This window comes from Somniosus microcephalus, chromosome 7 (genome assembly GCF_052327205.1).
Source record: "Somniosus microcephalus isolate GS21.2 chromosome 7, FLI_Smic_1.0, whole genome shotgun sequence".
In the NCBI taxonomy this organism is placed as follows: Eukaryota; Metazoa; Chordata; class Chondrichthyes; order Squaliformes; family Somniosidae; genus Somniosus; species Somniosus microcephalus.
Genome location: NC_140993.1, coordinates 207,519,872 through 207,542,907, shown reverse-complemented (window position 1 = coordinate 207,542,907; position 23,036 = coordinate 207,519,872). Strand labels below are relative to the sequence as shown.

The following is a 23,036-nucleotide window of genomic DNA, read 5'->3' as shown; positions in this document are numbered from 1 at the left end:
ATGTGAAGATGTTTTGATCGGAATTCTGACTCTCATTTTAAGAATTCCTGATTTGTAGTTGCACTTCTTCCTTGTACTGAACAGTGAGGACAAGTCTGCTGCCAAAACCTTATTAAATTTGCCTTGAAGAATTGAGGATACCATATTTTGTAGTGGACTCACCATTAAATTTTTTTGGAACAAACAAAAATACAGGAGCTTTGATTTTGAGCTTCTAATTTTTATTTTAAAAAGGCAGTGCTGTATTTGAGAAGTGAAGCCTGAAACACTCTGGGATTGCCGCTTAGTCGTAATCTGCACTTGCTGTCTGTTGTATGAGATCATAGACCAGTACCTTTTTCAGTTCATGGTAATTACTGAAGGCAACTGGTAGAGAGTTGTGGTTATTAATATTGTCCCTGCTTTTAGATAACAACACGAGAAGAAACCAGTATGAGGCAAAATACAACTGCAAAGCCTGACTTGGAGCCTGAAACATTTCGGCCAAACCTGACTGAAAAAAGTGACCTGCTCCAAACAGATCAGATTGAAAAGGTACAATAATTATTGCTCCGACTGTATGTTAAAAATGTTTAAAAGTACCGTGGGATGTTTTACTACATTAAAGGCACTATATAAATGCAAGCTGTTGATGTTGAAAATGTTCTATTTCAATTTGGTAATCAGAACTTGGAAAAGGTGATGCAATAGATGTTTATTCAGGAATCTTCCACAGTGACTGGGTAGAGTTAATACTGGTGTGGGGTGTGTGCGTGTATCTTTTTTTAATAGCATGCTTCAGGAAATGAAGGAGTTATTTTATAGAAAGATGGCTATTACCATTTTCCCCTTTATAGTTAAATAATTTGCATGATCTCAATTTCGGGGAACTTGGGTCCAGAATTTGCTGGCAAAATAAGAGTTTAGTACGCATGCCATTATTAGCGCGTACATAACCCAGCAATTTGTAGTAAAGAAGAGATATGCTGTTAGTTGCGAATCGCTACAGATTGCTGAATGATTTGCACTGCTCCCCGTTAGCCTCGCTTAAACGGGAGCTCACCCACAACCTCCCCGTGAGTTTCAAGACATTACTGCATTTTAAACAAATTAAACTTGCTGCAGAAAGTTGGGGCTGGTATTTAATGATGTGAGGACCTTTTAAATGACGATCATGCAATGCCACTCAAACTTTCTGGTCCAGAATTCCAGCCCACCTCTCTGGATGCGCCATCTGTTTTGGGGCTGGGGCTTGTGCGTACCATTCGCACTCCCCTTTCAAAATTAGGGCCATTAATCCAAGCATAAAACTATTACAAAGTAGTTATTGGGTTTGTCAGAGAGCACCCTGCATGTTGCAACCAGATTAAAATTATATGAAAGGATTTGGTAATCCCATTTTACCAATAGTAGTTCCAAGAAAGAATATTATAATTGTACAACACAGAATGAGGCCATTTGGCCCATCGTGCCTGTGCCGGCTCTTTGAAAGAGCTATCCAATTAGTCCCACTGCTCTTTACCCATAGTCCTGCAAACTTTTCCTTTTCAAATATTTTTCCCTTTCCCTTTTGAAAGTTACTATTGAATGTGCTCCCACCACCCTTTCAGGCAGTGCATTCCAGACCACAACAACTCGCTGCATAACAAAACATCTCCTTATCTCCTCCCTTGCTTTTTGCCAATTATCTTAAATCTGAATATAGGCCTAGTCTACTCAATCTCTCCTCATAGGAGTGATCTAATTGAAACATATAATTCTTAAGGGGCTTCACAGGGTTAATGCTGAGAAAATGTTTCCCCTGGCTGGAGTCTAGAACATGGAGTCACAGTCTCAGAATAAGGGGTCGGTCATTTAGGACTGAGATAAGGAGAAATTTCTGCACTCAAAGGGTTGTGAATCTTTGGCATTCTCTCTGGATGCTCAGTCGTTGAGTATATTCAAGACGGAAGTCGATAAATCTTTGAGAATTAAGGGATATGGGGATAGTGCTGTAGGATAGAATGTACCTGTAGGATTTAGTGAACATTGGGAAGGTGGAGTTGAGGTTGAAGATCAGCCATGATCTTGTTGAATGGCGGAGCAAGCTTGAAAGGCCAAATGGCCTACTCCAGCTCCTGTTCTTCTGTATCCTCTGGTTACTGACCCGGCCAGTGTAAACAGTTTCTCTATCAAAATCCTTCATTACTTTGATTAAATCCTATTAAATGCTATTAAATCCCCCCCCCCCCCCCCTTAACCTTCTCTGCTCTAAGGAGAACAATCCCAGCTTCTGTAGTCTCTCCACATAACTGAAGTCACTCATTCCTGGTACTATTCTGGTAAATCTCCTCCATTATTCCAGTGTTTATAGAGAATATTCCTCTCAAAAACATGAATACTGTGCAATTCATAAATAGAGGGTGTGATCAATGCAACTGGCCACATCATGTTGATGGATGTTCATAAGCATGCTGTCTTCCTATTACTTGGTCTGAGAATGGTGTGAGTAACTCAACATTTTAAAAAGAGCTATCTCTTAGCATAAATTGTTCAGGATAGAAATCCTGTTGGTAGAGGCAAGAGCTGAATATATTGGTTTGGGAGGTAAATGGGGAGCAGTACTTTTACTCATGATAGAATCTTCAATACTCAATTCCAAGGACAGAGATGAGACACCATCATTTTTGCAGTTCTGTCTGCTGCAAAATCTCATCCCAATATACCATAGAATATTTCTGTTAGGGTCTGCAGATGGAAATTGAGTGATCATCGAAAAATAATTTCGTGGTCATTCGGCAGGCTTGAGTTTTCCAAGTTGTTTGAGTACCTTATATAGGAACCTGCAGTTGGTTTATTTCCATATCCATTGTTGTCACTCTTCAATTTACAGTTTTGACCAAGTGACAATCTGATCAGAAATGCCCTATTCATTACAAGTATCCCATAAACGGACTTGCAAGTCACTAAGTCAAGTATCTAAGAATATGACTGTCTGACGAGTGTGCCATTAAAAGTTGGACACATTCAATATGTAATATAGGTCCAAACATAAAGTTGTGTTGTAGTCTTGATTTATTTAGGATTTAATTGCATTTTCGATGCACAAAAAAGATCAAAAATAGTAGAAGAAGTTTGACTTGGATACACTTGAAAGCATTGACTGAAGAATTGCTTCATTTAGGTTGAAATCAAAAACTGATTGCCCAGTTTAAGCAGACAGGAATGAAAAGAAAAGCCTCAATTTGACACAGCTTAATAATAAAACTATATAAAAGAGATCAGCAACAGAGAGCCTCCTAAATGATTGACAAGCAACTTAGCACTGAAATAACTGTGCTTGTTCAGTGTAAATGAGCTGTTAACCACAAACTAAAGGTGGGCGACTGCTCTCCATGACTTACAAAGATACAGGAAACTTTGTGCTATCCGGCACCGACGGGACCAAGCTGTTGCCGTTCCCTCAAAACTGCCGGACACTCCAGCGCTAATGTTGAAAGATACGGAAGCTTTTGAGCTCCGTATCTGTCAACAAACCCTGCAACAGCTTCTAAACAGTCCAAGCGTCTCTGTAGCTTAGCAACAGCTTCAGCAGACCTTGCAGAGCTTGACTGTTGAGGAAAAAAGCAACGAGAAGACAAAAAACCTAACGAAAACGGCTCCTGATTTTTGCCGGTGGCTCGAGCATTCCGGACAGTTAGCCTCCGGATAACACACAGTTTCCTGTAATTGAAAACTAATGGCACAGAATAAGTAAAAGATGAAGCTGTAGTTGTAATTGCCAAGCTGAAATTCTGCAGAGCACTGGATGGCCTAATGTGTGAGCTCATAAAGCAGGATAGCAAAACACTTTGACATTATACAAAAGAAATACAACAACAATTTGCACCTTTTAATGTAGAAAACCTCCGGAGACGCTTCTCGGAGGCATAATCTGGAAAAATATGGGTGCATTATTAGGAAGGATGACCAAAAGCTTGGTCAGAGAGGTGGGCTTTAAGGAGCGCCTTAAAGGAAGAGGGCGGTGGAGAAGCTGAAAGGAGTTCCAAAGCTTGGGGCCTAGCTGGCTAAAGGCACGGCTGCCAGTTGTGGAATGAAGGGGGGAGGGATGCTCAAAAGGAAGAGGAATGGTGAGTTTGTGGAGGGTTGTAGGTCTCGAGAAAGGGAGGTCTCATGGCTTCAGGTCAAGCATGGGCAAGGAAACCTGCTGATTACCACTTACCACCCTCTCTCAGCTGATGAATCAGTACTCCTCCATGTTGAATACCACTTGGAAGAAGCGCTGAGAGTAACAAGGGCACAGAATGTACTCTGGGTGGGGGCTTCAATGTCCATCACCAAGAGTGGCTCAGTAGCACCACTACTGACCGAGCTGGCCAAGTCCTGAAGGACATAACTGCCAGTCGGGGCCCGCGACAGCTGGTGAGAAAACCAACACAAGGGGAAAAACTTACTTGATCTCGTCCTCACCAACCTACCTGTCGCAGATGCATCTGTCCATGACAGTATTGGTAGCAGTGACCACCGCACAGTCATTGTGGAGACGAAGTCCTGTCTTCACACTGAGGGCACCCTCATCGTGTTGTGTGGCACTACCATCATGATAAATGGGATAGATTCAGAACAGATCTAGCAGCTCAAAACTGGGCATCCATGAGGTGCTGTGGGCCATCAGCAGCAGCAGAATTGTATTCCACCACAATCTGCAACGTCATGGCCCGGTATATCCCTCACTCTACCATTACCATCAAGCCAGGGGACCAGCCCTGGTTCAATAAGGAGCGTAGAAGAGCATGCCAGGAGCAGCACCAGGCATACCTAAAAATGAGGTGCCAACCTGGGAAAGCTGCAACACAGGACTACATGCATGCTAAAAAGCAAAAGCAGCATGCTATAGACAGGGCTAAGCGATCCCACAATCAACGGATCAGATCAAAGCTCTGCAGTCCTGCCACATCCAGTCGTGAATGGTGGTGGACCATTAAACAACTAACGGGAGGAGGAGGCTCCATGAATATCCCCATCCTCAATGATGGTGGAGTCCAGCACATGAGTGCAAAAGACAAGGCTGAAGTGTTTGCAACCATCTTCAGCCAGAAGTGCCAAGTGGATGATCCATATCGGCCTACTCCCGAGGTCCCCACCATCACAGAAGCCAGTCTTCAGCCAATTCGATTCATTCCACGTGATATCAAGAAACAGCTGAGCGCACTTGATACAGCAAAGGATATGGGCCCTGACAACATCCCGGCTATCGTGCTGAAGACTTGTGCTCCAGAACTAGCCGCGCCTCTAGCCAAGCTGTTCCAGTACAGCTACAACACTGGCATCTATCCGACAATGTGGAAAACTGCCCAGGTATGTCCTGTCCACAAAAAGCAGGACAAATCCAACCCGGCCATTTACCGCACCATCAGTCTACTCCCGATCATCAGCAAAGTGATGGAAGGTGTCATCAAAAGTGCTATCAAGCGGCACTTAATCGCCAATAACCTGCTCACTGATGCCCAGTTTGGGTTCCACCAAGACCACTCTGCTCCCGACCTCATTACAGTCTTGGTCCATGTGGTAAACCACTGTTATACCTATCTGTATGTGTATTCCACCAGGTACAGGCCTGCACATGCCTCGGCTGACTCCTCCCACTATTCCAGGTATATAAGTGACTACCTCCCAGTCCCTTAGTATTCTGGACGGGTCGACCACTCGAGACTAGACCTTCATTCTTTAGTTAATAAAAGCCTGGTTGTTACTCGCTTAACCTCAGTCTTTTGAGTAATTGATGGCGCATCAGTCCATACATGGACAAAGGAGCTGAATTCCAGAAGTGAGGTGAGAGTGACTGCCTTGACATCAAGGCAGCATTTGACCGAGTGTGGCATCAAGGAGCCCTAGTAAAACTGAAGTCAATGGGAATCGGGGGGGGGGGGGGTGCGGGGAAACGCTCCACTGGCTGGAGTCATACCAAAGGAAGATGGTTGTGGTGGTTGAAGGTCAATCATCACAGCCCCAAGACATCGCTGCAGGAGTTCCTCAGGGCAGTGTCCTCGGCCCAACCATCTTCAGCTGGGGGTCACGATTGAATAGAAACTTAACTGGACCAGCCACATAAAAAATGTGGCAACAAGAGCAGGTCAGAGGCTAGGTGTTCTGTGGCAAGTGTCTCACCTCCTGACTCCCCAAAGCCTTTCCACCATCTACAAGGCACAAGTAAGGAGTGTGATGGAATACTCTCCATTTGCCTGGATGAGTGCATCTGCAACAACACTCAAGAAGCTCAACACCGTCCAGGACAAAGCAGCCCGCTTGATTGGCACCCCATCCACCACCTTAAACATTCACTCCCTCCACCACCGGCATACCATGGTTGCAGTGTGTACCATCTACAAGATGCACTGCAGCAACCCGCCAAGGCTTCTTCGGCAGCACCTCTCAAGCCCGTGACCTCTTCCACCTAGAAGGACAAGGGCAGCAAGTGCATGGGAACACCACCCCCTTCAAGTCACACATCATCCTGACTTAGAAATATATCGCTGATCCTTCATCATCGCTGGGTCAAAATCCTGGAACTCCCTACCAAGCAGCACTGTGGGAGTACTTTCACCACACGGACTGCAGCAGTTCAAGAAGGCGGCTCACCACCACCTTCACTGGCAATTCAATTCAATTCAATTCAATTCAAATCGCTTTATTGGCATGACAAGGTACATCTTATGTTGCCAAAGCATCGAAAAACATTCATGGTTGAACACAAAAAATACAGATCTATCCATACAGCGTATAAACAGATATATCCGAGTGTATAAATATACATTCATATAATTTTTATATACTCTTATATTTAGTGGTTGTCCCTCTGTTTATGGCAAGCTGTAACATAGTGTGCCGCTAAGGTTACACAATTTCTCTCTTCCCCTAGTAGGTATGGGAGTTCTTGGTCGTCATTCAACTTTCTGAATTCCGGGCATATTTTTGTGAATTTTGGGTAGAAATTCTCCCTTATGCCCTGATATTTTCTACAAGCTGTGAGGAAGTGCATCTCTGTCTCCACCACTCCCTGACTGCAGTGAGAGTATATCCTGTCCTCTCTTGGCAGTCGGGTCTGCCTGTGTCTACCTTTTTCGATCGCCAGGCTATGTTCACTAAGTCTGTACATTGTCACGGTTTTTCTCAGTTTGCTATCCTTTACCATGGTCAGGTAATCAGCCATGCTGTATTGTCTGTTTAAGGCCAAGTAGCAATTGAGTTTGTTTTGGGTTTTTGTTGTTTCTGCCCAATATGACACATTTTTCCTTTTGCTTAGTGACAATTGTGTTGGGTCGAATTCTTTGTGTTACGCTGTCACTGTCCTGGGGCTGGTTATTGTTAGTAGTGTTAGTAGTTACTTCACTGAGTCCCAGGACTAGTTGACTGAGGGTAGTATTCTTTATGGTCCTCTCTTGGCATTTCAGGGCTTCGTAATGATAGCAGTGGGGGTTGCTCATTTTGAGGTGTTTCCAAAATTTGGTGGCTCTTTTTTGGATAGTGATTATTAATGGATATTGGCCTAGTTCTGCCCTGCATGCATTGTTTACAGTTTTCCTTTGAGTCCGGAGGATACTTTTACAGAATTCTGCATGTAGGATCTCAATTGGGTGTTTGTCCCATTTTGCAAATTCTTGTTGTGTTAGCGGCCCCCACACCTCACTGCCATAGAGTGCAATTGGTTCAATTACTGATTTAAAAATTTTGAGCCAAATGCTAATTGGGATTTCTATTTGGATTGATTTTTTAATGGCATAGAAAGCCTTTCTTGCTTTCTCTTTCAGTTCATTCACAGCCAGATGAAAATTTCCCGTAGAACTGATTTTTAAGCCCAAGTATGTGTAGTTAGTGGTTTGTTCAATTTTGGTTGTTCCTAGTGTGAAATTTATTTTGGGTCCCTGATGTCTGGGTCTTTGCTGGAACACAAGTGTAAAGTCTGTGGGTTGTGCAGTTAATAAATACACAGACTTCAGAAGTAACAAACAAACAGGTCTTTACTATTCGAAGGTCCGGGCGAATCTGCCCCAGTTATCCTGTCACAACACTTATATACTGGTGTGGTCACTGTCGGTATTACAGTATACAGAAGCCAAACAAGTAGTGCCACACTTAAAGTAGTTCCCTTAAAGGTGAACGGTTACATACAATAATTTCCTTAAGGGTAGACGGGTACATACACTACAATCCTCCCTTTTTAGCTTTCAACATACTGAGTCCATAGTGGATATACATTATCACATATATATATACAGATTTATTTAAGACAGTTCATAGATTCAGTCTTTCGGGAGGTTTCCGGATTCTGTCCGGGTAACGCCGCAGTGGTGTCGTCATTCCAAGCGGGCTAGTAGGTGTTTCTGGTAAAGTTGAATCGGCTCGAAGCACAGTGTCAGGTTCCTCTGACTCCAGAACTACCAGATCGGACGTAGGTGTTCTGGGTAACTCAGTCTCAACCTTATCCGGGTAAGGTGGTGAAGTCGGGGGCCCATTTGTGGCGGACCCTATGATCTGGTCAACATGGCGCCTTATTATATTGTCTCCAATGTCCACAGTGTACATCAACGGGCCTAGCCTTTTTCCAATCGTTCCAGGCTGCCATTTCTCAGTACGATAGTCCCGGGCCAAAACTCGTTGACCGGTCTGGAAGGATCTAGTGGCCCTTTCGTTCATGCCCTGGAATTGCCGGTTCTCTACGTCCCTTTTGACGTTTGGTTTGAGTAAATCCAGCCGACATCGTAGGCGTCTATTACAAAACATCATTGCGGGAGTTTGATTTGTGACCGCATGGGTTGCATTTCGGTATGCCAACAAAAAACTATCCACCTTATGCTGTCAACTTATGTCTTCATTACTCATGGCCTTTACGGCCTTCTTGAAGGTCTGGACAAACCTTTCAGCCAATCCATTGGAGGCGGGATGGTATGGGGCTGACGTGTAATGTTTAACCCCATTGCTCTTTAAGAATTTCTTAAATTCCTCCGATACAAATTGCGGTCCATTGTCAGAACAGATCTGTTCTGGCAGGCCATTCCGAGCAAACATAGTCCTTAACACCGTGATGGTTTTTTCCGTCGTGGTGGTGGTCATCTTAATTCTGGCCACTTGGAGTGGGCATCTACCGCTATTAGGAACATCGAGTCCATAAATGGACCAGCAAAGTCGATGTGTACTCTTTGCCAGGGAGATGAGGGCCACTCCCATGGGTGCAGAGGAGCCTGTGGTGGCGCATTCTGAACCCTCTGACATCCTAGGCAATTCTTCGTGATCTCCTCTATGTCCCCATCGATGCCTGGCCACCACACAAACGCCCTTGCTAGATTCTTCATCTTTACGCCACCCAGGTGTCCTTCGTGCAGCTCCTTGAGTACCTTCTTTTGGAGTTTGGGTGGAATCACCACTCTAGACCCACACATCAGGGTTCCTCGACACACTGACAGTTGTTCTTTCCTCTGTGAGAATGCTTGCAGTGTTGGTTCGCACTGTGCTGGCCATCCCTCCACCGTTAAATCATAGACTCGTGAAAGAGTCGGGTCATTCCTTGTCTCATTCTCAATCATTGAGTTTGTTATCGGCAGACACTCCACTATTGATGAGTGGAACAACTCTACTGGGTCCACTGTCCTCGCTTCTTCTACCATCGGCAATGGCAAGCGTGATAGCCCATCAGCGTTTCCATGCTGTTTGGACCGTTTGTATTCAATATCATACTGGTGTGCCCCAAGTAAAACTGACCATCTTTGCAACCTTTGTGCCGTCATGGTAGAAACGGCCTTGTTTGGGTTGAATATGGACACCAACGGCTGGTGGTCCGTCAGCAATGTGAACCTCTTACACTGCAGGTAATGGTTGAATTTCTTCACGCCCCACACAAGACTGAGGGCCTCCCTATCTATCTGGGCGTAATTCCGTTCCGCTGGTGTCAATGATCGGGACGCGAATGCCACCGGCCTTTCCGAGCCATTTGGTAGTCTGTGCGAAAGTACTGCCCCAATTCCGTACGGGGAAGCATCACAAGCTAGCCGAAGGGGTAATGCTGGGTTGAAATGAGCCAACACTTCTTCAGAGGTAATCAACTCCTTGCTCCTGCGAAAAGCCTTTTTGCATTCTTCACTCCACCTCCATGGTGATTCTTTCCGCAACAGCTCATTTAGCGGATGCAGCACCGTAGATAAATTTGGCAGAAACTTGTGATAGTAATTAATCAACCCCAAGAATGACCTTAGCTGTGACACGTTTCCTGGAGCGGGGGCCTTCACGACCGCTTCTATCTTTTCCGGTGACTTATGTAGTCCCTCTCGGTCAATGACATGACCGCAGTATGAGATCCGTTTTTGGAAGAACTCACACTTCTTGCGATTAACCCGAAGGCCATACTCCTTCAACCTGGTGAGTACCAGTTTCAAATTCGTGAGGTGTTCTTCCTCATCTTTTCCCGTGATTAGAATATCATCTAAGTAGCACTGCGTGCTTGGAATTCCTTGTAACACCTGTTCCATGGCCCTCTGCCAAATTGCTGGCGCCGAAGCTACTCCAAAGGCCAGTCTATTACAGCGATACAAGCCTCTGAGTGTTGATGGTGAGGTATTGGCGTGACTCTTCCTCAACCTCCATCTGTAAATATGCCTGAGCCAAGTCTATCTTCGTGAAGTGCTTCCCTCCAGCCAATGAAGCAAAAATATCTTCAATCCGCGGAAGCGGGTATTGTACCGTGTGAAGTACCGGATTCACTGTGATCTTGAAATCTCCGCAGATACGGACCTTCCCCGGTCCCCCTGGCTTATTACTTGGTGAGGATTTCATGACGGGAACAATGGGCGTGGCCCACTCACTCCAGTCTACTTTTGACAGAACCCCTGATCGTTCAAGTTCTTCTAGTTCTGCCTCTACTGCTGGTCGTATTGCGTACGGTACCGATCTGGCCTTAAAAAACTTTGGGCTTGCATGTTCTGCAATCTTGACCTTTGCTTTAATACCTCGCAGCGTTCCCAGTCCTTGCTGGAATACCTCTTTAGCTTCGTCTAATATTCTGGACAACCGTTCAGGTTTGACATCCTCTTTTTCGGACTCCACCGTCATGGTGTTTAGTGCATGCCAGTCCATCTTTATTTTTCGGATCCACTCTCGTCCCAGAAGTGGTGGACCTCCCTCAGGCAACACATACAGATCTAACTGGTGGTGAACTTTATCCTGGTATCTCACCTTAACCTCTAGTTTTCCGATGGGGAATACTTTGTGCCCCGTGTATGTCTGCAGCACTAGATCCGTATTCCGTAGTGGAATATGCTTGAAAAACTTTTTATAGTCATGCTTATTCATGACAGCCAACGCCGATCCGGTGTCTACTTCCATTTTTACTTGGACCCTCTCAATCTGTAACGTTATCCAAATAGTTTGTCGGTCGGCTTCATTGCTCACGTTGTGGATTCTCAGACTGTCCAGTCCTTTGTGTTTGGAGTGTGAGTCCGACTTCTGTTCCTTCAGACTCTTCCTAGTCGCCTCTTGTACCTTTCTGTACCATTTTTGTGAGGACTCGTTATTGTTGTACGTCGTTCCTGACCGGCACACTTTAGCTATGTGCCCGATCTTGCCACATTTCCGGCATTCTTGGTTTTTACCCCAGCAACGCTTCTGGTCGTGTGTTGTCTTCCCACAACGATAGCATTTCGTAGTCCTCGAGGTGATGTGGTCCACCCCTAGTGCCACCGCCTTCCGCTGCATTACCGCCGTTCCTTTTGCTGCGGCTTCGTATGATGCGGCTATAAGGACAGCCCTGTCAAGTGTGAGGTTGTTCTCTTCCAGTAGTCGCTTTTGCGTCCCTTCTTTGGACAATCCACATACGAACTTGTCTCGCAGTGCCTCTGTCAGATTCCCTCCGAACTGGCAGTGTTTCGCTAGCCTCCGCAGTTCGACCAAGTATTCCGCGTTGCTTTCGTCTTTCTTCTGCGTTCTCGCATAGAATCTGAATCGTTCAGCCAGCTTCAACGGTGTGGGGTTCAAGTGATCCTTCAGCACCGCTACTATATCCTCGAAAGTCTGATCCGCCGGTTTAGCTGGAGAGAGAAGATGTTTCAACAACCCGAATGTTTTCGCACCCATCATGTTAAGTAAGGTTACAGCTTTTTCCTCCTTAGCTATTTTGTTAGCCTTACAATGTATCTCAATACGTTCCACGTACGTGGGCCAGTCTTCTATTTCGGAGTTAAAATCGTTGCTGTCCCCACGCTTAGGCATCTTCCTTTCTTTGGGTACAACACAAATATTTCTTTAAATTCTTATGTATTTTTTTTTTTCTCTAAGATGGCGGCTTTTCCCGCGAATTTGGCGGTTTCCCGCTCTTCCTTTCTCTCCCCGCCCACTTCAATGGCGGTTTCCCGCTTCTGTCGGCTCCTCCGCCTAATGGCGGCTTCCCGCGTTTCTTCCTGGTGGAAGGGGTACGCTTTCCCCGCAGCGGACAGGTTCAGCCGCTGGGCTGGCTCTCGCACAGCTCCCCCTACTCGGCTCTGTCTTCTCCCGCCCGCCCGCACGGCTCTACCGGCGCTGGGTACACCCCGTTAACGGAGGACAGTTCAGCCGCTGGACTGGCTCTCGCGCAGTCTCTCTCCCCGTTTTCGGCTGTGTCTCTCTCCCACTCCCGCACGTTCGGTTTTGCCAGCTCTGAGTACCCCGTTGGTGGAGAACAGCTCAGCCGCTGGACTGGCTCCTCGCAGTCTCTCTCTCCGCACCCGGCTCTGACCCGCACGGTTCCTGTTCGCCTCCCCAGCCCTCTCGCAGACCGGTGTTTCCCTCCCCCGGCTGCGGCTGGGTTTCTCTTCCCGCGCCTACTCGCAGGCTCAGCGCTTCGTGGCTGCGGTCGCTGCCCGGATTTTTCCCGCCGATCGAGGTCCGGCTGTCACCCGACGCCGTTGGACCCGACTTTTGACCGGCTCAGCTCCCCCTCGACCGAGGTCGAGTGCTCTGCCCTTATCCTCCGGATATTCTCTACACCTTCCCCTACTCACAGTCTCTTCGGCCGCCTTGTTCCCTGCTGATCGGCTCACTCTGTACCGTGGTAGAAGGGTAGTCAGTGCCTGTTGCAGACGGAAGCTTTTGTTGCTAAAGTCTTCCACCTTTCTCCTGCTGCAGCCTCGTGTTTTCTTCCAGCAGCACGACGAGGGCGGTTGCCTCTCTTCGACGCTCTTCTTGCTTTGGTAATCTTGCCGCAGGGTACGATCGGACTCGTCGCCACTGTAAAGTCTGTGGGTTGTGCAGTTAATAAATACACAGACTTCAGAAGTAACAAACAAACAGGTCTTTACTATTCGAAGGTCCGGGCGAATCTGCCCCAGTTATCCTGTCACAACACTTATATACTGGTGTGGTCACTGTCGGTATTACAGTATACAGAAGCCAAACAAGTAGTGCCACACTTAAAGTAGTTCCCTTAAAGGTGAACGGTTACATACAATAATTTCCTTAAGGGTAGACGGGTACATACACTACAACAAGGACTTTGGTTTTTTGGGGATTTATTGTCAGGGCCCAGGTCTGGCAGAACGACTCCAGCAGATCCAGGTTCTGCTGTAGACCCTCCTTAGTTGGTGACAGCAGAACCAGGTCATCTGCATGGAGGAGGAATTTAACCTTGGCTTCATATAGGGTGAGGCTGGGTGCTGTAGATTGTTCAAGTAGTTTTGCCAATTCATTTATGTAAATATTAAAGAGTGTCGGTGAGATGGGCGAGCCCTGCGTCACCACCCCCCCCCCCCCCCCGCCCCTGTGGGAAGTATTTTGTTTGTTTGCCTCCAATTTTAACTGCACATTTGTTGTTTGTATACATTGATTTAATTACATCATATGTTTTTCCCCCTACCCCGCTTTCGATAAGTTTCAGGAATAGACCATCGTGCCAGATGGAATCGAAAGCCTTCTGGAAATCTATAAAGCATGCGTAGATTTTGCTTTTGTTTTGACGAACATGTTTGTCAATTAGGGTCTGTAGGGTGAAGATGTGATCTGATGTTCTGTAGTTTGGTAGGAATCCAATTTGGCTTTTGCTCAAGACATTGTGCTCCTCAAGGAAGTTTATAAGTCTTTTGTTTATGATACTACAGAATACCTTCCCCAGGTTACTGTTTACACAGATGCCTCGATAGTTATTTGGGTCGACTTTGTCCCCACTTTTGTATATGGGCGTTATGAGTCCTTTGTTCCAGATATCAGGGAAGTAACCGACACTCAGAACCAAGTTGAAGAGTTTTAGGATAGCCAATTTCATTTTATCGTCTGTGTGTTTAATCATCTCGCTTAGTATGCCGTCTGCACCGCAAGCTTTTCCAGGTCGTAGGTCCTTGAGTTTTTCAAATAGTTCTTTTTCTGTTATTATGGAGTCTAGCGGGTTTTGGTTATCTTTTATGGCCATTTCGAGCTTTTCCAGTTTTTTGCATATTTGGTGTTGCTCTGGCCTTAGTGTGTTTTTCTGGTATAATTTTTCAAAGTGGTTTTCCCATGTGTCTCCATTTTGAATGGCCAATTCGTCGTGTTGTTTTTTGTGTAATGTATTCCAGTTGTCCCAGAAACAATTGGAATCAATGGATTCCTCAATGGAGCTGAGTGTATTCTTAATATACTGCTCTTTTTTGGTTCTGAGTGTGTTTCTGTATTGTGTTAGTGTCTGACAATAAGTAAGGCGTAATTCCTCGTTTTCTGGATGTCTGTGTTTTTGGTTTGATATTTTTCTAAGTTTTTTCCTCATGTTATGGCAATCTGGGTCAAACCATTTTTCATAGTTTTTTGTTTTGGGTTTGTTCTTGCGAGCTTTCAAGTTTGACCTTGTTGCCAAATTATCAAAAATATTATTTAGGTTATTCACTGCCCGGTTTACGCCTTCTTTATTGTGAGTGTATATGTTTTCCAGAAAGGTGCCCAAGAGAGCTTGAGTTGATTGATTGCTAATTGCTTTCTGGTATTTTTCCATGCTGTTTTTGGCCCATCTGTACGATTTTTTGGTGTTGTACAGCTTACTGGGTTGTGTTTCTGTGTTGGTTGTTTCTGTCTTTTTAAGATACATAGTAATTTGACTGTGGTCTGACAGTGTTGTTTGTGGTTTGACTGTGAATGCTCTGAAAGAGGATGGGTCCAAATCCGTAATCATATAGTCTACGGTGCTACAGCCAAGAGGTGAACAATAGGTCGATCTTCCTAGGAGGTCTCCCATGAACCTACCATTGACAATGTACAGACCCAGGCTTCGACAGAGCTACAGGAGCTGTTTTCCGTTAGTATTTGTCTGTTTGTCGCAGTTATGCCTGTATGGATGGTAAGGGATATCGAAGTGGTTATTCCCGAATATGTATTTGTTTCCCTGATTATTGGTGAAGTCTGGTTCTTCGCCAGTTCTTGAATTGAGGTCACCACAGATCAACACATTCCCCTGGGCCTGGAATTGGGTAATCTCCCTCTCAATGTTGGAGAAGGTGTCCTCGTTAAAGTACGGGGATTCCATTGGGGGGGATATAGAGTGCGCAAATGAAAACATCTTGAGTGTTAGAGATAATCCCCCCCTCAATTTTGAGCCACATGTGATTTTCGCCCTTTTTTATAAATCTAATGCAATTCTTAAGCTCTGTTTTAAACCAAATCAGTATGCCTCCAGAGCCTCTGCCTTGGGTTACTCCTGGCAATTTATTGGAGGGGACCACCAGCTCTGTGTACCCTTGGGGACGGCCAGTGTGTCCTTCTCCTCTATACCAAGTTTCCTGTAAAATGATAATATTCAGATCTTTAGTTTCATCTATGAACTCCGGGGTCCTACTCTTCACGTCGAGCACCGAAGAGCGTAGACCTTGGATATTCCAGGTCGAAATATATAAGGATTTCATGTTAAGTTTGATCTTTTACTATGATAGGTTAAAAGAATGATATGTGTTTGTCGTGTCTAAATGGGGGGAAAAAAGATCATCTCAATTGTCTATAAATGCTAATACTATTTGGTTCCAACTCTTTCTAGTAATTAGTCCTTAAATTTTATTTTTTTCATTTTCTGATCCATAAGGCGGAAGTAGATGCTGCTGCGCGTCTGCCTAGTGTCTCTTAATGGATTGTCTCTGCCTGAGGTATTGCGTACACCCTGAGCATCTCTCCCTCTGTCTGGCTGGGGGCGGTCCTGTTCCCGTGTAGGACAGGAGTGGTGCAGGTCTGATGTTGTGCATGGGGATCCTCTCTGGTCCCGGTTGGTGTGGTGGTGGTCTCTGTAGTAGTCCTGGTATGTACCCCGCTGATCTCTGGTGGTCGTGGGGGGGGGTCCTCTTGGAGTCTGGGTATGGACCCAGTTAAAAGCGACGTCCTTCAGGGCTTTAGCAAAGATCGATATTCGTTTCCTGTGGATATGGACGCGGTCGTGAAGACATTCCACATCGAGGGTGGGGTGTTGGGCCAGGTGCACGTTGTGTTTTAATTCACAGTCTCTTGCTATGCTGGCATTTATCTCACGAATTGTTTTGTTGTTAAAGTCTGTTCTCGGCAATATTGTGGAAACAGTGATTCTAGTGTTTGGGAATGTATTGCTTGCCTTCTCAATCACTGCTCTGAGCGATGTTGCTACCCCTTTCTGCTGGGCCTTTAGGTCATTTGTGCCAGTGTGTATTATTATGTGTTGGGGGGGGAGCCTAATCGGGTTTTGGTCAGCCATTCCCGGGCTCTGTCTGTTGTTGGGCACCGGATCTTTTTTACTGTATGTCTAGGGAAGAGCTTTTTCTCCCATAGAAATTTCCCATTTGAGTCTATGAGTATTACGATGTCAGCCTTGTTGGTGTTTACTGTCTGGTGGCTTTCGCCTGGACTCATAGGGTGTGTGTTGGACTGGGGTGGTCGTGTCTGGTGTGTGCGCTCCTCTTGTGAGCGGCTCGCTTGTGGTTCCACAGTGGTGGGGGAAGACTGAGCTTCAGTATGCTGGTCGGTCTGTGTGGCACCCCTTGTATTGTGCGTCTGCTGCTGTTGTTCAGTGTGGGAGTGCAGCTGTTCAGACGGGCTCTGTATTGTCTTATCTCTAGCCTCTGGCTGCTGGTCTAATGGTGCTATCTCTCCTCTATGGCTCTCTTTGTTTTTCTGCAGCTCTTTCACCTGATTCCCAAGTAGATTCAGCTCTCTCCTGTATCTCTCCCTCTCTTGCTTTTGTTCATGTTTCAGTTTAAGGACCTCCTCTCTAAGTTTAACCAGCTCTGTCTCCAACTGGTTAAATTTATCCTTTAGTTGTATCTGGCTGTGTGATCCCGGGGTGTGTGTCCGGTCGGCGCTGGAGGGCTCACTCACTTCCTGGCTAGGCTAGGCTGCTCTTCTCTTGGTGAGCTGGAAGTGGTAGGGGGAGTATGTGTGGCTTCCTCCCTGGTAATTACGCTGGGGTTGGTCAGCTGTACCATGTGGCTGTGGGGCCCCGGGGTGAGTGTCTGGTTAGAACTGTGGCTCGTTCACCTCCTGACCAGGCTGATTTACTCCTGGTGGGGTGAGTGTGAGTCGCTTTTCCCCTGTTAGCCACTCTGGGGCTGTTCCTTCCCCCCTCAGTTATTTCTTTCAGTGTCTTGAAGGCCGTTTCAAAGTCGTCGAGGTTGCCTTGCACCAATATTGTTCCGTTATCGTACATGTTGACAGTCGTGGTTGCACTGTCCGGGTCCCCTGGTTTCTTAATTTTCAGTATGGACCCATTAGCGGTTCTTTCCTGCTTAACCCTGGTATAGTGTGATTTTATTGCTGTGATCCAAGCCGCTGACTGATCTGAGTAAAAAATGAGATTACACTTTTTCCCAGTGCTGTACCAGTCAGCAAACAGAGTTTCTGGTTTTTCTCTCAGCTGCTGATGCTTGAGCGATTTTTTAGCATTTTTTTTGGTGTTGGGGGGAATCTGGAAGAGGTTGCTCTCAGTGTGCCTCGGGAGCTGCTGTGGCTCCTCCGATTCGCTCATTTTTAGTATTGTTGAGGTAGAAATTATTGTTGACCTTAGAATATGCTTTTCTGGGGCCCCGGGTTTGGTGTTTCCCTCTCCCGGCTCGCGCACTTTCCCAGGCCCCGGACTCGCTCGCTCTCCAGGCCCTCCCAGGCCCCGTACTCACTGTCCTGGTCTGCGTCTGGGATTTGCTGTTTCCCGGTGTCTCCCGTCTGCTCCCCTCCCCCTCAGAGGTCTCCGAGCCTCTGTCTTGGCCCAGTTCCTCGGGCCTTTCCCTGGCTTCAGGCTCCCTCCCCAGGACCCGTACTCACTGTCTGCGTCTGGGAGCCTCTGCCTCACGGTGCCTTCGGGCTGCTCCCCTCTCCCTCAGAGGTCTCCAGGCCTCTGTTTCGGCCCGGCTCCTCTGGCCTTTCCCTGGTTTACGGCCCAGTGTTCCGGCCGCCGTTGAGGAGTCGCGCTCCGACCTCCGTTCTGGCCCCGTGCGGCCGCTGTTGAGACCTCGCGCTCCAGTTGTTGTTTTGGCCCCGTGCGGCCGCTGTTGAGACCTCGCGCTCCGGTTGTTGTTTTGGCCCCGTGCGGCCGCTGTTGAGACCTCGCGCTCCGGTTAATGTTTTGGCCCCGTGCGGCCGCTGTTCGGATTCTTTGTATATTCCTCTCCTTCTGTCTTTTTGCTTTGGCTTTTCTTTCTGTTTTCTGCTTTCCTCTGGTTTTTTTTTTCGGGTCCCGTCTTTGGCGCTCTTTTTTTTTGCGGGCTTTTTCTTTTCTTTCTGTGCTTAAACTAAGTTAAACTAGCCTTAAACTTAAACTAGATTAAACTAAACTGAACTAACTTAGCTAGAATTTATACCTCTTAAAACTTGAAATGTAACACTTTTTTTTCCCTTTAAACACTAAAAAAACATTAAGACTCAGCAGCTCATCTTTCGTGCGACCTCCCTCTCTCTCTCTCCCCAGGCAGTTAGGGATGGGCAATAAATGCTGGCCTTGCCAGCGACGCCCACATCCCATAAAACAAATTAAAAAAAAGCAATGTGGCGTTTCAAATGGTCTACTCTTAAATTTCTACTTTGTTTAAATTAAGGAAAATAAATGAAGACATTTAAAATTCAAAAATTCTATATCGATGGTTTTATTTTTATATTTGTATATCCTGTCCTCTTATTTCAACAAACTGCTTATGTCAACAAAATTAGAATGGTCCCCAACATGTCGACAAAGTTAGAATGATCCTCAACATGTTGACATAAGTGGGCAAGATCACAATGAGCCTCCTCATCCATACAAGCAAAGTATTCTCGTGCCCCTTTTATATTTACAGATTATATTCCAGTCGATGTAGTTCAGGGAAATCCTGGCCAACATTTATCCCTCAAAACACACCACCAGAACAGATTAACTTATCATTGATCCCATTCCTCATTCATAGAATTATACTGCACAGAAGGAGGCCATTTGGCCCATCGTGCATGTGCCAGCTCTTTGGTAGAGTTATCGGATTAGTTCTTTCCCCATAGCTCTGAATTTTTTTCCCCATCAAGTATTTATCCAATTCCTTTTGGAAGTTACTATTCAATCTGCTTCCATCACTGTAAGCGAGGAAAATCTGGATGGTAAAACAGAAGTAACAGACTCGGGTGTTACCCAGATCAATAGTTTATTACGAGTGCACACGGGAGAACCACCTCAGCCAACCCCAGCTGGAGGCACCGTTCTCAGAAGAAAAGTGACAATACAGCTTAGTTTATGCAGTTTATTAGACAACACCCACTTATTACTAATGGGGTGTATACATGGGACTATTGATATTTCATTGGTTTAAACCATGGTTAATCAATCAACTACTAAGCCTGTCCTTCGAACTCGAGTACCCCCTGAATACGTCAGTAAAAAGCTTGTCGACTGTAGGAGGCTTCATATTCATGAGCTATCTCTTACTCTTGTTATCTGTATGGGAAAGTATTTTCCAGCAGAGACATGGCTAGCTGAATACAAAGCCACATTGAATTATGCAGCTAGCTGACTACTTCTTCAAGGCCTTATTTGCTGCTGCTTCTTAATCGTGCCTTTGTACTCTTATCTCTTCCAAGAACAGGCTCTTCCAAGAACAGGCTCTTTCTAAACAGTTACCAGGTTGTAATTACAAGCAACATTTCAGAATGCCTTTGGTCAGCTAATTTCTATTTATGTTAGTCTAAAAGGGTTACTATAGCCAAGTATCCCATGGTGCTTTGCGTTTGTTTACCAGCTAACAAGACTAAATGGTACCTTTCAGATAGTTTTATACCGGTCGAATATTGAGGACCCCTTTATATCCCTTAAACCAAATTTTATCCTAACAATCACCCTTTCAGGCAGTGCATTCCTGATCATAACTTGATTCGTAAAGTGTGTTTTCATCATGTTGCCTCTGGTTCTTTTGCCAATCACCTTAAATCTGTGTCCCTTTCTGCCACTGGAAACAGTTTCTCCTTATTTACTCTATCAAAACCATTCATGATTTTGAACACCTATCAAATCTCACCTTAACCTTCTCTGCTCCAAGGAGAATAACCTCAGCTTCTCAAGTCTCTCCACATAACTGAAGTCCCTTAAGCCTGGTACCATTCTAGTACTCTGAACCCTCTCTAAGGCCTTATCATCCTCCTTAAAATGTGGTGTCCAGAATTGAACACACTACTCGAGCTGTGGTTTTTTTCAACAGCCTTTTCAACTTGGCCTGCCACCTTCAATGATTTGTGTACATACACTCCCAGGTCTCTGTTCCTGAACCTCATTTAAAATTGTACCATTTAGTTTATATTGCCTCTCCTCATTCTTTCTACCAAAATGCCTCACTTTACACTTCCCTGCTTTAAATTTCATTTGCCATGTGCCTGCCCATTTCACCAGTCTGTCTATGTCCTCCTGAAGTCTGTTACTATCCTACTAATTGTTTACTACATTTCTGAGTTTTGTATATATACACAGTGGTCCTACTTGAGGAGCACCGCTGTAAACTTCCCTCCAGTCTGAAAAACAACCTTTCACCACTACTCTCTGCTTTCTGTCCCTCAGCTAACTTCACATCCACGCTACACTATCCCTTAATTTTGCTAAAAAATTATTGTTGGCTCTTGCTGTGTTAAATTTGTCTGCTGCCGACATAAGTGACTACTCCTCCTCAAGTTGGCTGTGAAACGCTCTGTAAGGGGTCGTTTTAACGAGCTTATGGTGTGCTAAATTGGTTTTGATTTTTGCACTACTCGTGAGCGGTTTCGAAGCGCTCCCCCCTCACGGTTCTAGACACTGGGCTTATTGCCAGACAACCTTTGTGTGTTGGCCCAACTCGTGACTCGGAAGACAAATGGTCAGATGAGACAGATTGAGTTTTAAATCAAAAACGATCTTTAATTTTGAAAGAGAATGTACACAGAGAAAAATGGCAAGAATAAATGCAGACGAAAAATAACGTTTCTCACAGAGGACTAAATTATACACTGAGAAAAATAACTTTAAAGCATATAAACAGTTCTAAAATAGCGATAAGCTAAAAGCGGGGGTGAGGGAAGCGCACGGACACATCGAGGGATAAATCACACTCCTGACTTACAAATACCCTTAACGTTACAAACCCTCCCGTTACTGAATATACCTCAATTATGTCAGTTAGGTAGAGTTGGGCCTTTATGCTCACCAGAATTTCAAAACCCTTCTGGACCTTGATACTTCTTGTTACGTCTGGAATTTCCGATCATCCTTATGGGACCGGCTCCTGGACCCTGTTACTTGGTGTCGTCCGGGACCTCCGACCTTCCTTATGGGACCGGCTCCTGGACTTGCTCTCCTGTACAAACTTTGGAAGTCCTCCGAAATCCTCGAGCCGTTTTCTGTTCCGCACGGTCCTCGAACTCCTGATGGTAACTGGACTTGGACTTCACGGTGCGAACCGTCTCCGGAGGAGTCTTCCTTACTCTGGTCGAATCTTAGACTGACTTGCTGACGATTTACCTGAACGGTTATACTCTTTTCTGGCCCTAATCTTGGCGCCAAATCAACCGTTTTCCTTTGTTAAGGTTGCTTTAACAAAAGCAAGCACATTAATTTTAACTGCTCGCAAATCGAACTAATGGGAATCCGATTAGTGTCCCTTCGTTTGTGTGTGCTCAGCAGTTTCTGAGATCGGTTACCGCTTTGCCATAATGGGAATCCGTTTAGTGTCCCTCCGTTTGTGTGTGCTCAGCAGTTTCTGAGATCGGTTACCGTTCTGCCAGCGATTAGCGCACCTCCAGGTGCTAATAGTTTTGTTTACTGCTGTAACCACATTACAATATCAAAAACAGTAAGGTTCTGGATTCTTCTAATCGATGATGACTCAGACTGCTGTTAGGTACTGTGTGGGTGTGTCCTTTTGAACTGGGCCATGAGAACTGCCAACTCCATTCTGTGTTCTCACAATGTGGCCACTTCAGGGGCCCTACCCGTATACTGTATTTCATGGATTTTTGCGAATCCTACAGCTCGGACATTCTGAGAATGTGGAAAAACACCATATCAAGCTAAGTTCTCTCCCTTCTGAATTTACACTCAGGTTCCCATCCCCCTGCCAAGCTACTTTAAACCCTCCCCAACAGCACTAGCAAACTCCCTCACGAGGATATTAGTCCCGGCCCTGTTGACGTGCAACCCATCCAGTTTGTACAGGTCCCTCCCCCAGAACCAATCCCAATGCCTCAGGAATCTAAAGCCCTCCGTCCTGCGCCACCTCTCCAGCCACGCATTAATTGCCCTACCCTCCTATTTCTGTACTTACTAGTGCGTGACATTGGGAGTAATCTATAAATTACGACGTTTGAGGTCCTGCTTATTAATCTCTTTCCTAGCTCCCTAAAGTCTGCCTGCAGGACCTCACCCCTCTTTCTACTTATGTCATTGGAACCGATATGGACTACGATCTCTGGCTGTTCACCCTCCCTCCTCAGAATGCTTTGGAGCCGCTCAGTGACCTCTTTGAATGATCCAGAAGAGAATTCAATTAGTTGAGTGGGGAATGGTAGTGCTGGAGAAGAAGTTGTACACAAGGGGCAGAGGAGAATGAGAAGAGAGAGCACTTGAGAGAATAAATGAGAATGTAAGCTTTACTGACATTTTCTGTATATTTACA

The 23,036-nt window shown here is 45.6% G+C and overlaps 2 protein-coding genes across 6 annotated transcripts in view; one reads left to right on the top strand and one right to left on the bottom strand.

Moving 5' to 3' along the window:
• Positions 1–23,036, bottom strand: part of LOC147115098 (ras-related protein Ral-A) — a 520,495-nt gene that overhangs the window by 313,118 nt on the left and 184,341 nt on the right. The gene's annotated exons all lie outside the window — the stretch shown is intronic.
• Positions 1–23,036, top strand: part of LOC147115099 (oxidation resistance protein 1-like) — a 50,650-nt gene that overhangs the window by 988 nt on the left and 26,626 nt on the right. For both annotated transcript variants that reach the window (XM_085993387.1, XM_085993386.1), the window contains exon 2: positions 409–534. In XM_085993387.1, coding sequence (XP_085849513.1) covers positions 433–534 — 102 coding nt within the window. In that variant the 5' untranslated portion in view covers positions 409–432. The remainder of the gene's footprint in view (positions 1–408; positions 535–23,036) is intronic.